This window comes from Oncorhynchus mykiss, chromosome 8 (assembly GCF_013265735.2).
Source record: "Oncorhynchus mykiss isolate Arlee chromosome 8, USDA_OmykA_1.1, whole genome shotgun sequence".
NCBI classification, from domain to species: Eukaryota; Metazoa; Chordata; class Actinopteri; order Salmoniformes; family Salmonidae; genus Oncorhynchus; species Oncorhynchus mykiss.
The window spans coordinates 23,564,118-23,580,643 of NC_048572.1; the positions used below are offsets into that span (position 1 = coordinate 23,564,118).

At 43.9% G+C, this 16,526-nt stretch overlaps 1 protein-coding gene across 1 annotated transcript in view; it reads right to left on the reverse strand.

The window, feature by feature from the left end:
• LOC110529641 (inositol-trisphosphate 3-kinase B) overlaps nt 1-16,526 on the reverse strand; it is a 55,353-nt gene that overhangs the window by 36,488 nt on the left and 2,339 nt on the right. Inside the window, exon 2 of the mRNA XM_021612024.2 lies at nt 15,275-16,464. Coding sequence (XP_021467699.2) covers nt 15,275-16,333 — 1,059 coding nt within the window. The 5' untranslated portion in view covers nt 16,334-16,464. The remainder of the gene's footprint in view (nt 1-15,274; nt 16,465-16,526) is intronic.

The following is a 16,526-nucleotide window of genomic DNA, read 5'->3' on the forward strand; positions in this document are numbered from 1 at the left end:
AGCTTGGAAAATTCCAGAAAACAATGACATGGCTTCAGAAGCCTCTGATAGGCTAATTGACATCATATGAGTCAATTGGAGGTGTACCTGTGGATGTATTTCAAGGCCTACCTTCAAACTCTTTGCCTCTATGCTTGAAATCATGGTAGAATCTAAAGAAATCAGCCAAAACCTCAGAAAAAACATTGTAGACCACAAGTCTGGTTCATCCTTAGGAGCAATTTCCAAATGCCTGAAGATACCACGTTCATCTGTACAAACAATAGTACGCAAGTATAAACACCATGGGACCATGCAGCCGTCATACCGCTCAGGAAGGACACGCTTTCTGTCTCCTAGAGATGAACGTACTTTGGTGCGAAAAATGCAAATCAATCCCAGAACAACAGCAAAGGACCTTGTGAAGAAGCTGGAGGAAACAGGTATAAAAGTATCTATATCCACAATAAAACGAGTCCTATATCGACATAACCTGAAAGGCCACTCAGCAAGGAAGAAGCCACTGCTTCAAATCCACCATAAAAAAGGCCAGACTACGGTTTGCAACTGCACATGGGGACAAAGATCGTACTTTTTGGAGAAATGTCCTCTGGTCTGATGAAACAAAAATAGAACTGTTTGTCCATAATGACCATCGTTATGTTTGGAGGAAAAGGGGGGAGGCTTGCAAGCCGAAGAACACCATCCTAACCGTGACGCACAGGGGTGGCAGCATCATGTTGTGGGGGTGCTTTGCTGCAGGAGGGACTGGTGCACTTCACAAAACAGATGCCAGGAAAATTATCTGGATATATTTAAGCAACATCTCAAGACATCAGTCAGGAAGTTAAAGCATGATCGCAATGGGTCTTCCAAATGAACAATTACCCCAAGCATACTTCCAAAGTTGTGGCAAAAGGACAACAAAGTCAGGGTATTGGAGTGGCCATCACAAAGCCCTGACCTCAATCCTATAGAAAATGTGTGGGCAGAACTGAAAAAGCATGTGCGAGCAAGGAGGCCTACAAACCTGACTCAGATACACCAGCTCTGTCAGGAGGAATGGGCCAAAATTCACCAAACTTATTGCGGGAAGCTTGTGGAAGGCTACCCAAAACGTTTGACCCAAGTTAAACAATTTAAAGGCAATGCTACCAAATACTAATTGAGTGTATGTAAACTTCTGACCCACAGGGAATGTGATTAAAGAAATAAAAGCTTAAATAAATCACTCTCTGCACTATTATTCTGACATGTAACATTCTTAAAATAAAGTGGTGATCCTAATTGACCTAACAGAGGGAATTTTTACTAGGATTAAATGTCAGGAATTGTGAAAAACTGAATTTAAATGTACTTGGCTAAGGTGTATGTAAACTTCCGACTTCAACTCTAGGTATGAAGACATATCAGCTTCTGTTGAGTTTTCAGTACAGCACAGCTAGCACCACGTGAAACCACAAAACTTTCCTACTACCGTCTCCCCCGTGCTGCAGCAATCACTCACCTAGTGTCAGGCATGAATAGAGGTAAGCAAGCTGCCATTGTATCCTAGCAGGGCAGGGAGGGAGGCAGGCAGCATTCATTCTGTGTTCAAGCGATAATAGATGGGATTTTTCTGTTAATTTCGTTCAGTAACTGTTGACGAAGACGTTGAGATTCAAAACACCTCCATGTGCAGTGTTTTTCTTACTCAAATCCTCAGAGCAGAGCGAGAACTGGTGATTTGTAGTCAAGCTCATGGCATTTGGATATTACCACCTTAATTGGGATATGAAGTGCTCCTCAGTGCATCAGTAACAGTCATCTAATGGTCTGGCACAGTGATGAGAATCACATGGCCAGTGCTGGAGGTAAATAGTTTAGATAGACCATACCAAAACAAGCAACACAGCAGGGCAGAGGCTGGGGGCCGACGCTCAGTATAACCTCTGAACAAGTGTTCAACAGTCTTCATCCATCCTAAAAGGCCCACAGATCCTTCCTTCTCCACCTAATCCTGTATGACTGTTCTATCCTACTGTAAATAAGTTTCAGCCATGGTGGGTTTTAAACCATTTTTCCTCAACATAGTCTACTCCAGTGAATACATGTCCCCACACATGTTTAAGTCATAAACTCTATTATACTCCCTGATATTAATTTGTAGTTGAATGAACCAACGTTTTGGCATCCAGTGTATACCGGGGCCCTGACAGAATGGGTGTGAATGTTCATGACGGCCATGGACCAGAAGACCTCTCTCTTTCTCTACCCCTCACCATCTATCCATCCATCCCTCTTTCTCCATTCCAGCCGTTCTACATGCACACTATTAATAGCACAGCCAGGTTTGTTAGTTGGGGACTGGAAGAGGCAGCTCCGTATCGTGGGGAGAGCGCGCAACCTCATTGCGTCGTGCTATTGTTCTGCTATAGAGACCCAGGCAGCGTTCTATATTGAGCAGGAGGAAAGGCATGCCGCAGTTCTACAGTGACTCCTCCACCTCATTGGTGTTGTTAAAGTTTCCACTGAGCACGGCGCCGAGCACAGAGAGGAAGTGGTTTTTAACCCCTCTAAAGGAACCTCTCTACGAGAGATAGGAAAGTGGTAGGGGCTCGTTAGTGGCGACAGTATTTTCCACATCTGTGACAGAAGTGACAAAAAAAGAGAGGTCTTATGAAGATAAGAGTACACATTCCACTGGCCAACAAAACCTATCTGTCTTTCTGACTGTCTGACCTTAATCTGAGCAAAGATGAGGTCCAATTAGTTATTTACATTTTACTTCTACTATTTTTATATAGCATACGATCTTATCCAGAGTTACTTACAGTTAGTGCATTCATCTTAAGATACCTAGGTGGGACAACCACATATCGCAGGCATAAAGGTGAGGAGGATTATTAAAGATACTCTTTGAAGAGGTAGGGTTTCAGATGTTTTTGGAAGATGGGCAGAAACTCTGCTGTCCTGGCGCCAGGGGGAAGCTGGTTCCACGATTGGGGTGCCAGGACAGAGAAGAGCTTGAACATGGCAGAGCTGGTGCTGCCTTCCCGTAGGGGTGGGAGGGCCAAAAAACCTGTGGTGGCAGAACAGAGTGCTTGGGTTGGGGTGCAGGGTTCCTCTTCCTGTTCCATAGGTAAGCATCATGGTCTTGTAGCTTTGACTTGAAGCCAGTGGAGTGTATGGAGGAGCGGGGTGACATACGAGAACTTGGGAATGTTGAAAACCAGGCGGGATGCAGCGTTTTGGATACATTGCAGGGGTTTGATGGCACAAGGGGGAGCCCAGCCAACAGTGAGTTGCAGTAGACCAGCGAGAGAGGACAAGTGCCTGGATTAGGAACTGAGCCGCTTCCTGTGTGAGGTAGGGTCATACTCTACAAATGTTGTAAAGCATGAACCTGTAGGAGTGAGCTTTGATGTTTGCAGAGAATTACAGGGTGTTGTCCACAGACACGCCAAAGTTCTTTGCACTCGGGGAGGGTGACACTGTGGAGTTATCAATTGTGATGGAGAAGTCTTTGAGCGGGCAGGCCTTCCCCGGGAGGAAGAGCAGCTCGGTCTTGACGAGGTTGAGCTCATGGATGTGGGCCGACATCCAAGTTGAGATTTCTGCCAGGCACACAGAAATAGATGCGTGTCGCCACCTGGGTGTCAGAAGGTGGGAAGTAGAAACGTAGCTGAGGGTCATCCACATAGCAATGATAGGAGAGACCATGTGAGGATATGACAACGCCGTGTGACTTGGTGTACAGAGAGAAAAGGAGAGGGCTTGAAACTAAGCCCTGGGGGACACCAGTAGTGAGAGTACATGGTGCAGACACACATCCTCTCTACGTCACCTGGTAGGAGCGGCCTGCTAGGTAGGATGCAACCCAAGAGTGTGCAGAGCCTGAGACGCCCAGCCCTGAGAGGGTGGAGAGGAGGATATGATGGTTTGTGGTATCGAAGGCAGTGGATAGATCTAGGAGGATGAGAACAGAGGAGAGAGAGTCAGCTTTGGTAGTGCTTCTGTGATACAGAGAAGAGCAGTCTCGGTTGAGTGACCCATCTTGACTGGTTAGGGACAAGAAGATCGTTCTGAGAAAGATAACAAGAGAGTTGATCCGAGACAGAACGCTCAAGTGTTTTGGAAAGAAAAGAAAGAAGGGATACAGGTCTATAGTTTTGAAGTCAGATGAGTCGAGTGTTGGTTTCTTGAGGAGGGGAGCAACTCGGGCCATTTTGAGGTCAGAGGGGACTTAAACCAGTGGTCAGGATGAGCTGATGAGGAATGAGAGAAGGTCTCCAGAGATGGTCTTGAGGAGGGAAGAAGGAATGAGGTCGAGTGGGCAGGTTGTCGGCCAGCCAGACCTCACTAGTCGCAAGACGTCATCTGGAGAGAGAGGATAGAAAGAGGTCAAGGCGTAGGGTAGTTATGTTTGAGTGGGAACAAAGGACTCAAAAGGCTGAATGAGGCGCGAATGTCATCAACTTTCTTTTAGTCCGCAAAGTCGTCCACAGAGAGGGAGGAGGGAGGGTGAGCGGGTGGAGGATTAAAGAGGGCGGAGAAGGTGGAAACTAGTTTCCTAGTGTTTCAAGCTAGAGGCTTGACATTTAGAGTGGTATAAAGTGACTTTAGCAGCAGATACAGAGGAAGAGAAGGTAGAGAGGAGGGAGTGAAAGGATCCGGAAGTTTAGTTTTCCTAAAATCTTGCTCAGTTGCCCGCAGCCCTGTTCTGCAATGAGTCTCTCAGCCACGGAGCAGGAGGGGAGGACCAAGAGGAAAGGGGACAGTGTGAGTCATAGGGTGCAGAAAGGGAGGCGAGTAGGGTCGAAGAGGCAGAATCTGTGCTGTGCACCTTCCCATTAACACCAGAAATCTGTATATAATGATGTGATTCTCACGTCTCCTCCCTAACAATGGGAGTCGTTGTTCCAAAGGCAGGAAGGCAGGCGACAAGCTTGGGATCAAAATAAGCGCATTGGGATTATTTTGGACAGAACTTGGCTAGGAGTGAAAACTCTCGCTTCGCCTCTTTCTCCTAAGCCTCTCCCCCTGCCACTCACAACAACAAAGATGAGATCACTTTTTCCTCTGACAAATGGTTTAAACTCACTATTTGCATTTGAGGTTTGGTTCAACAGAATTGGTCATATGGACACTGAAACACATGGAGACATTATTTTACTGTAATACAGGGGAAGTTAACTTTTTGAACCATACCATGTTTACGTTTCAACTCCTCAAATGTTGAGCAGAGCAGACACTACTAAAACAGATGTACCAATGAACATTCAATCTGGAAAATTTGGTTTGTAGCGCGCATTACGGTACCACGTATCACTAGCAGCATTTTAGTCAAATAAAGATTGTTATAGTAGCTGTTAAGTCTGTTTTATAAATGTGAAATAAGCATAAAACAATTCAATAAAGAATTGGCAACTCGTTCTCATTAACGAGAAATAAGGTAGGCAACGTGATTTCAACATCTGAACAAAGTGGACAGGCCAGCATTCTGTTCAAACAGTTGGAGACAGACAGAAGGGTGTCTTCATAACAATTCAACTGTTCTACCTTGTTAGCTGGATTCAGAGCTTGTGAAAATATACCTAGATCCAAGTTGGCTAAACTTGAAATATACATATTATCTGGCCACTCACTAGAATGTGGGCTTGTGCTTGAGAGATTGTTCATGAGACCGGTGTTCATTTTCTATAATGCCTGCTACATTATTAGTGAATGTGCCTTATGCACATGGTTCTGGTTACATTTGTGACAAAAAAAAGGCTTTTTTATAGACAAACCTGAAAGCCAGATCAGTGATTATTGCAACAACAAAAAACAGGTACAACAATTTTGATAAAATAATGTCATTATTAGTGGGTCTTATGATTGTGGAAGAAATATATTCAGCCTAGGTATAAATTCACAAGCCCTGAATTCATTATATTATTGCTGACTGTTTAAGTGCAGTGTTCTTGACCTTTAATTGTACAACAAGGCTTACATTGAAACATTGAAAAAAAATCAACATATATATTGTGAATCACCCATAAGTTTGAAAACATTGAGATATATTGCCCAGCCCTCACCTGTAGTATACTATAGTAGTAAGAGGAGAGGTTGTTTACAGATATACAAGTCAAGGAGGGGCTGTGAATCAAATTCTATGAATCCACTTCAAGGAAGAGAGCATCAAAGCAAATCTCTCTTCTTATTTACTGTAGTTCAACTCGGCATGTCACTGTAGGTCATTGTGTGGCAGGCAGCAGCAGCTAGTCACTCTTCAAACACTCAAAATGTATTATATTACTGTACAGCCATATGACTGTATGGTATATCTCTCACCACTCTTCTACTAGATGAGGAATGCATTTACTTAAAGCTGATAACTACTTTCATCTCTAATCCTCAGGTTAAAGGTTCTGTAGAATGTAATAACTATGTGTAAAGCCTCTGAGAATATGATCTAAACTCATCCGGGCTTTAGTCTTCCCTCAGCACAACAGTAACCATTCAGAGGGTAATCAGACAGACAGACAGACAGACAGACAGACAGACAGACAGACAGACAGACAGACAGACAGACAGACAGACAGACAGACAGACAGACAGACAGACAGACAGACAGACCTAGTCCTGGAGGACAAGGGGTCCTCAATTACATTCAGCAGTGGGACGATTCTTCTTTGAGCGGATGGTCAGAGGGCCGAAACATAGTTAAAAATAATTTGCACACTGCAAATTGACAGCAACAATCCCAATCAGATATAGTATTTTTTTTAAAACGAATCATTTCAAACCTTGATTACATTAGTAGACGATCACATATGCCACTATATTTATGTGTGGCAATACTTGGGAACAGATATACTCAATTAACAAAACATTGAGCTCATTTCCTGGTGTTTTTACAGTCTTTTATATCCAAGAAAACTTGGGGGGACAAATAAAATCAGGCCGCCTTTTGGGAAAATATAGCATGCTAGTTACTGGCAATAGGCCATAAACAACAAGTAAATCCTTTAACAGGCCTCTGCTAAAATCATGCCTTGTCATTACAGTCTTTATTACGCTGATACCCTGAGAGAGGCAGACATGTGGAAACTTGTAAATAACACCCCTAGACTGAAAGCATGCACACAATAAACTAGACTAGAGGAATCCATGTCCCATTTCTGTTCCACTCTATGCAGGGTAAATAACTTGCTTTCTATGTAATGAGAATTGTTCGATGTACACCATTTGTGTTTCTTCAATAACAGTGTGAGTTAGACACACAGTAAGCAAGGGTCAGGGGTAGGATTCATCTAGGTAGACTATACCTGTAGTATACTGTGGCAGTAAGAGGAGAGGTTGTTTACAGATATAAAAGTCAAGTAGGGGCTGTGAATCGACGGCTATGAATCCACTTCAAGGATGAGTGCATCAAAGCAGCATCCTTCTACTTATTTGCTGGAGTTCAACTCGGCATGTCACTGTAGATCATTGTGGCAGGCAGCATCAACTATACAGGGGTTACCTTACCCTTAGGGTATCTAACAGGTTTATCAATTCTAAACAAAGGTTTTTGAGTGAGTGGCAGTTTCTTACAAGCCATTGGCCCTTGGTCTCACAAACCGTTCATAACACAACTTGCAAATAAATCAACCTGGACTCAGTGGTAGACCTAACATATGAAACATACATCTGTCTCCCCCCATTTACTATGATATGGTATGTATTAATTTGTGGATGTCCATCATTTCGTATGATATATTATAATTGCAATTTGTATAGCATGTTATGAATTTGGAATACATATGATACACTATATATACAAAAGTATCTGGATACCCCTTCAAATTAGTGGATTCGGCTATTTCAGCCACAATCTCCATAGACAAACATTGGCAGTAGAATGGCCTTACTGAAGAGCTCAGTGACTTTCAACGTGGCACTGTCATAGGGTGCCACATTCCCAACAAGTCAGTTCGTCAAATTTCTGCCCTGCTAGAGCTGCCCCGGTCAACTGTAAGTGCTGTTATTTTGAAGTGGAAACATCTAGGAGCAACAACGGCTCAGCCACAAAGTGGTAGGCTACACAAGCTCACAGAATGGGACCGCCGAGTGCTGAAGCGCGTAGCACGTAAAAACCGACTGTCTTCGGTTGCAACACTCACTACCGAGTTCCAAACTGCCTCTAGAAGCAACGTCAGCACAATAACTGTTTGTTGGGAGCTTCATGAAATGGGTTTCCATAGTCGAGCAGTCGCACACTAGCCTAAAACCACTGTTGCGCAATGCCAAGCTTTGGGTGGATTGGTGTAAAGTTCGCTGCCATTGGACTCTGGAGCAGTGGAAACGCGTTCTCTGGAGTGATGAATTACGCTTCACCATCTGGCAGTCTGATGGATGAACCTGGGTTTGGCTGATACCAGGAAAACACTACCTGCCCCAATGCATAGTACCAAGTGTAAAGTTTGGCGGAGGAGGAATAATGGTAATGGGCTGTTTTTCATGGTTCGGGCTAGGCCCCTTAGTTCCAGTGAAGGGAAATCTTAACTCTACAGCATACAATGACATTCTAGACGATTCTGTGCTTCCAATTTTGTGGCAAAGGTTTGGGGAAGGCCCTTTCCATGAGAATGCCCCTGTGCATAAAGCGAGATCCATACAGAAATGGTTTGTCAAGATCGGTGTGGAAGAACTTGACTGGCCTGCACAGAGCCCTGACCTCAACTCCATCGAACACCTTTGGGATAAATTGGAACGCCGACTGTGAGCCAGGCCTCATCGCCCAACACCAGTGCCCGACCTCCCTAATGAAGTTGTGGCAGAATGGAAGTCCCCGCAACAATGTTCCAACATCTAGAGTGGAGGCTGTTATAGCAGCAAAGAAGGGACCAACTCCATATTAATCATTAATTAATGATTTTGGAATGAGATGTTCGATGAGCAGGTGTCCACATACTTTTGGTCATGTAGTGTATGTTACAAATTTCAATTTGTTTGTTTAAAGTTAGCTAGGTGGATGATGTTTAGCTAGGCTAGGGGTTAGGGGTTAAGGTTAGGGTTATGAGTTAAGGTTAGAGTTAGGGGAAGGGTTAGCTAACACGCTAGGTAGTTGCAAAGTACAGTAGCTAATTAGCTAAAATGCTAAAGTTGTCCATGATAAGATTCGAACACGCAACCTTTTTGTTTTTGTCTTATGTAAGCTTATGTCTCAAGTAACCATACCAAACGTAACATATCAAAGATTTGAGTGTCCTGGATGTATGTTTACCATGTTACATCTAGTCTATGAGACCAGGCCAAATAAGTAGAAAAGTGGTAAGGTCATCTGCACTTCTAAAAGTTGAGTACAACCGCCAACAAGCCTCTTGAGAAATGCAAACGCCTTTTCTACGTCGACAGAATAAGTTAGTAAACACAAACAGATTAGGAGTTTACTGGTACTTTCCCTACCGTGGCTACGCAACCAGCAAGGCTAAGCTCGCTGCTGTGCATTAGGGTCTGCCTCATACACACTAAAAGACACTTCCTGCCTCATGCATAAGAAAGCAGGTCCCTCCCTCCCTTCAGCAGTGCGGCTCTCTCTCAATTCAATTCAATTCAAGGGGCTTTATTGGCATGGGAAACATATGTTAACATTGTCAAAGCAAGTGAAATAAACAATACAAAGTAAATATTACACTCACTCTCTCTCTAACTCTCTCTGTTTGAAGCCGTCTTACGTCACATGGTCTCCCAGGCAACAGGCTACCACAGGAGTGCTACTTTTTCCATTGCTTCTGAGCCCTCAAGATCCTTCCCCTAAATTAACTTGGGTTTAGAAAGTTTACCTTTGGATTGAAACCATGACCAAATAGTGTGTGTGTGAAAAGTGCGTGTGTTTGAGAAGTGTGTGCGTGTGTATTTTGTTAACATCACTGCTGAGTGTGAATAGTGAAAACTCTCTCACTCTCTGAAAACTCAATCCCTCTCACTGAGCTCAAATGATTGCCTATCTGTCAAAAAATATATTTAGTCTATTATAAAAGACTGACTATTCTTCCTGCATTGACCCAACTATGATAAAAGGAATAATTGCGCTACAAAATCATTCAAATTAATTTAAACAAATCGTCCTGAGTAAACAACAATAACACAAAACATGTCAATCTCTCTCATTAGAACACAAGAGATAAATTGATTATAAAGTGTTTGTTCAAAGGATATGAGGTAATCTAAACCCTGACTGTGTTTCACTATCCTGCTAATAACCCAGGCACCACAACACATCACCTCCTGCTAGCCTTAGCACCACAACACCATGTCCAGCCTTGTGGTTGTGATAAGCGCCCTTCATCAAATCAAATCACATTTATTTATATAGCCCTTCGTACATCAGCTGATACCTCAAAGTGCTGTACAGAAACCCAGCCTAAAACCCCAAACAGCAAGCAATGCAGGTGTTGAAGCACGTTGGCTAGGAAAAGCTCCCTAGAAAGGCCAAAACCTAGGAAGAAACCTAGAGAAACCTTCATCCTTCCTGTTGGAGACAGGAGGCTGTCATCAGTCACTGCAGCCTCATTGACTACTCAGCCCTTTACACTGGTGTGACCAGGAAAAACCAAAGCATCAACAACAACAACAACAACAACAAACTGCTAACACAACAGATAAAGCCACATGGGGTTTCCAATGTGAGTCTTCCTTGTGAGTCTGGCCATTTGGATTCTGCCTGGACTTGAACTGAACTTCAATTCATGAAAATCTGTCAGGTACAACAAGAACTGGTCACAGTCCAGGAGAAAAATATAATTTAAATATGTATGTATTCTGGCATGTGAGTAATAGTATTTTTGGCATCATAATAGAATATTAGCGCAACAGTCAGTCCAACTAATGACTAATGTTATTGCACCACTGTAGAACTATTTTACAACGCTAGAGAAATGCCTGCCTGCAACACAGTGCTGACAACAGCTCCTCTGGGCACTTGTTATTGGGTCTGTTACAACAGGCAACCACAAGCCTTCTGCATCTGCACTGCAGAGAACCTTGTTAGACTTCTACTCTGAGTCGCTCGCTGTAGCACGCAGGGCTCTTTCCTCCTCTGGCCGGCACAGGAAAAGGAGACACCACCGTGACATGATTTCACTGTGACATGGTTTCAGTACCCCGACCGAGCGGGTGTCACTATGCCCGGCCGCAGCCAAGAGAACCCACCTAATAAGACTGCATACAGGCCTAGTGAGCCTGGTAGCAAATCAGTTTGTTCTCCAGCAAAACTCCTCTGTTGTGTTCGTTGTCATGCCAAAATCTACTACAGCTCAATAGCACATGACAAAGGACTTGGCTAAAGCATTAGTTCTGCATCCAGGTTATACAAAGCAACCTGAATACTTGATGCTATAAACAATAGAGCTATAAAGACCATTTAGTAAATAATATATGCCATTTAGCAGACTCTTTGATCCAAAGCAACTTACATTCACTTGTGCATACATTTTAAATATGGGTGGTCCCAGGAATTGAACCCACTATCCTTGTGTTACAAGCGCCATACTCTACCAACTGAGCCACAGAGGACCACAATGTAAGTAAGTTATAATAAGCCAATATATAATGAACCTTTCAATCATACGCTTCCTTTACTTTTGTTGTTGGGATTGGGAAACCTCATTGGTACAGAGGCAAGTAGACAGCTCCTGTCTTAATAGGAGCTGTTATAATGTCGTAGGTTTGGTGTAGTACGTACTTCAGTAGTTGTCATCATTTTAGTCTAATGTATACTTCTCCGGACCCACGCTGACTACAGAACGGCACTCGAGCCATAGGCCTGAGATGTAGGGAAACTCCCACAGGAGTGACACAACCTGTCCAAATGCACCTCTGTGATTGGGACAGGAAGGGGATAGATGCTAGAACATGTTGAAGTGTTTTGAAGAGCTGAGGTTTTCAGTGTGTGAGCGTAAACAAGGATACCTGCCCAGGGACATTCCATTCTGCGATAATCAACCCTATCAAAAGTAAACCAAACCTTAAGGAATGATCTTGTCTTCTGAGGAACATGCTGCCTTTCCCTATTGGACACTGTTCTTCACTGTCTTCCTGTCTCTCTCTCTCTTTCTCTCTCTCACATGTATAGTACAGAGAGAATACCAGTGCATGACAGATGACATCTCTCACTAAGCTTCTGTTTCTTTCTCTAATAGCAAAGCATATTAAATCCTGCCAAGAAAGCCCTTAAAGGTGTGTGTTATAAGGATGTTGTAACATGGTAGCCTCTTTTTAAATGATTACAAACATATTCCTGCTGGATTCCTCTTCCAGGGAACTTTCCGTGAACTTTGATCAAATCAAATCAAAATGTATTTGCCACATGCGCTGAATAAAACAAGTGTAGACTTTACCATGAAATGCTTACTTACAAGCCCTTAACCAACAGTGCAGTTCAAGAAGAAGAACATATTTACCAAGTAGGCTAAAATAAAAAGTAACACAATAAGAATAACGAGGCTATATCCAGGGGGCACTGGTACCGAGTCAGTGTGCAGGGGTACAGGCTAGTTGAGGTAATCGGTACATGTAGGTGGAGCGAAGTGACTATGCACAGGTAACAAACAAACAGCGAGTAACAGCAGTGTACAAGAGGGGGAGTGTCAATGTAAATTGTCCGGTGGCAATTTTTATGAATTGTTCAGCAGTTTAATGGCTTGGGTGTAGAAGCTGTTGAGTTGGGAAGAGAAGTGACGAAGACATTCCAGGGAATGGACAAGGTTCAACTACAACAGTACTGTCCCAAACTAACAATCACATAAAACTTTTGAATTTGTCCGAATAAAGAAGATACTATACAGTGATGAACTTGATGAGCAAGAAGAGAGAATACAAGTAACTTCTTCTATTTCAGATCAACAAAATAATGTAGCCCTAGTCCTAGAGGGTCTTGATCTTTTTACACAGTTATCCTGTTATTTCTCAGTTATCCTGTTATTTACACAGTTATCCTGTTATATCTCAGTTATCATGTTATTTACACAGTTATCCTGTTATTTCTCAGTTATCCTGTTATTTCTCAGTTAACCTGTTATTTACACAGTTATCCTGTTATTTCTCAGTTATCCTGTTATTTACACAGTTATCCTGTTATTTCACAGTTATCCTGTTATTTCACAGTTATCCTGTTATTTACACAGTTATCCTGTTATTTACACCATTATCCTGTTATTTACACAGTTATCATGTTATTTACAGTTATCCTGTTATTTACACAGTTATCCTGTTATTTACACCATTATCCTGTTATTTACACAGTTATCATGTTATTTCACAGTTATCCTGTTATTTACACAGTTATCCTGTTATTTGCACCATTATCCTGTTATTTACACAGTTATCATGTTATTTACAGTTATCCTGTTATTTACACAGTTATCGTGTTATTTACAGTTATCCTGTTATTTACACAGTTATCCTGTTATTTACACAGTTATCCTGTTATTTACACAGTTACACCCAGTTAACTTGATCTAATTGTAAAGTAGAATGAATACATTGTAATGTAGCATGAATACATTGTAAAGTAGCATGAATACATTGTAAAGTAGAATGAATACATTGTAAAGTAGAATGAATACATTGTAAAGTAGCATGAATACATTGTAAAGTAGAATTCAATCTAATAAATCCCTTTATAAAACCAAATATGCCCTTTCAAGCTGAGTTAATTTCTCCTGTCTACACTCCAGACACCTTATCCACCTATTTGAGCTCACTGCAAGAGATCAGTTACAGATCAGTGTATCATAAAGTGCAAGAAAATATCTCTCATTATTAAGCAGAGGTCTCCTAGGTGATGGTTCTGCCATCACGTAGCTTGCTACATGCATCTTCCCTTTTTCTGAGACTTACACTTTTCTCAGACATAGGCCAGAAATGATAGAGAGAGGGCTGCCTCGCTGTCATGGATACATCAAAGCAAGACATTCCTCTCCAAAGCAAATCTGTTACAGTGTAAACAGCCTTCACAAAACCAGCGCAGTTCCATCCACTTAACTTCAAGGCTATCTTGGCCATCTTGGCCTTGCCGCTTTGCTCTGCATTCACATATTTATTTTGTTTGCTATCGCCAGGCCAGATGGGCACAATGAAGTGTTTTGATTCCGGTGTTTATACCAGATAAGACATCACATGGATCTCCTGGCCACAGGAGGTTGGTGGCACCTTAATGGGGGAGGACAGGCTCGTGGTAATGACTTGGGCGCAATGAGTGGAATGGCATCAAATACATCAATCTAGAGGAGAAAGAAACGCACACCTATTTAGGCAAGGTGCTGGCTAGCGGAGTAGAACCCTTGAAAAATTAAAGGAGAGCCGCACACTCTAGGAGCTCAGATGCAATAATTGAATAACTTAATATCCAACGTCTCCATCAGGGCATGGTTTCCATGTGGTTGATGCCATTTCATTCGCTCCGTTCCAGACATTATTATGAGCCGTCCTCCCCTCAGCAGCCTCATGTGCACCTGGAGCACATCCCGTATGTCATGTAGGACCCATTATCCTGCTACTTTAGTATGCCACTGAAGGCCTGTGTCTGTGTGCTCCAGCTGCATGACGGTAACCAGTGACGCATCTCAGACGTAGAGTCAGAGTCAGACGTAGACAGGCCAAGGAGGTTTCTATAAGATGGCAAATTATCACAGACGATTTCTGAGGTATATTGCAATTCATGTCTCAGTTCCTCCAACAGTACACACTCACCACTACAGACATTTATCGGTAATAACACTTACGGGAAGCAAATTGCGGTGCAATGTTTTGAATCATTGCCGATCGAGCAGGTGGAAATCATGGCCAAGCAAACTCTTCCAGTAATGTATACACAGCCCCCTCATTTATAAACAGTGTTTAAGCCTCCCCTTTGAAGGCCGTTCAACAGCGCTCAGAGTCAAAGTGTCTGAGGCCGACGACGTGGACACAGAAGTACCTTTGTTTGTGAGAATGTCAACCGGTCCTCAGGGAGGATGCCGACCGGTTTGTTGCAAGAGCGCCGTATGACAAAGAGCTTGGTGAAGAGAGGCCCTCTAACGAACGTAAAAGTTCATTTAGAGATGGGAGAGTCGGCCCTAAATGCGTGCTCTTAAATATGGCGAAACAGAATTGTCCAATTATTCCAAAGCTTTCTTAAACATTTTTATTATCAACTTCAGTCCCTATTCCATTGAACAATAAACCAAATGTAAGCCAAAACTCATTCAATGTGAAAGAGAGGTTGAATTGATGACAAAGTAAACAAAGTAAAGTGACAAAGTAAATCATATTTTACTTTGTTCCTTAATGAAAGTGTGTTACTCACAGCTCTCTGCTGGGTGTTGAGGAAGGCAAGTGACAGTCCCTCGGCTCTATCCGGGTCGCTGGAGATGTCATCCTCTGATTCCTCCCAGGAGGAGGAGAAGCCTGTGGAGGAAGCTGAGGAGGAGGACAGCTTCCTCAAGCCTCGGGTTGACCCGGGGCTCTGCTGGGGCTCACTGCCCGGATCACAGCCTTCTCCCTGGGCCTCCATCCCGTGGTCGGTGACTATGACGGCTGGGATGGTGGTCCCCACTTCTGGGTAGCTCCCCTCCCTGCTGGCCCAGGGTGCTTGTGGCTGGGTTTCCGTTGGCTCTGCTCCTGCCTTTGTCAGGCAGGTCTGGGCCCACTCCACAGGGTGCTCGCTGTTGCTGCCTGCCAAGAAGCTGCCAACCCCCAGTGAACTTGGGGAATAACTGCCTGCTGAACTGTCAGCTTGGGCCCAAGTTCCTGCTGATTTGTTCACAAGCAGACTGCCCTGTTCCGTATTTGGGTCAGTCGTGTTATTTTCCACTCTGCCGTTCCCTGTTACTCCCTCCTCCAAGCAGAGACACCCTTTCCCATTCTGGAGCTCCTTGGAAATGCTTGGAGGGCAGTCTCTCTGTGGGGGGTTAGGGGGAGGCACCTCGGCGGGCTGGCTGGGCTTGGAGGCTGGGACTGTTCTGCACGGGCCCCTCAAGATGTGGGCCTCAAACAGACCCACCTTTTTGTTGACCTCCACATTCAGGAGCTCCTGGTGGATCTGCAGGAGCTGCACCGTGCGCTTCACCTCCCAGTTGGAGGCCTCATCATCTCCATTGTTGCTGAGCCGGCGGACGCAGTTGCCCACGATCTCCCCCAAGGTTTCAGGGTGGCGGCAGGGGGAGCGGGCCCTGGGGCTGCTGGGGCCTGGAGAGGAGGGGGAGACGAAGGAGCCCCCAGGGGAGCCAGGAATCAGGCTACCAGGGCTGTAGTAGGTGGAACGGTTTGGCACATGCAGCACAGGCCTCCCAGTCCGAGGGCTGCTCGCACTCGTCAGATTGTTGCCATTCATCATAATCAGACTGCTCAGGGCAGAAGCAGCCATAGTATCAGGCTGGCACTGTCAGTATGGGCTCCCATCTAGCCCTAGTCCTGGTTGCTGCTCTGGTGTCTACACCCCACCATAGCATTTGGTGGGGTATGTGAGAGGAGAGGTGGAATTCCCTGCTAAATATTCTATGGAGGAGAGTTGTTGAAGAGGAAAAACAAAACACAGACAGAAAAGGCTTCAATAAAGG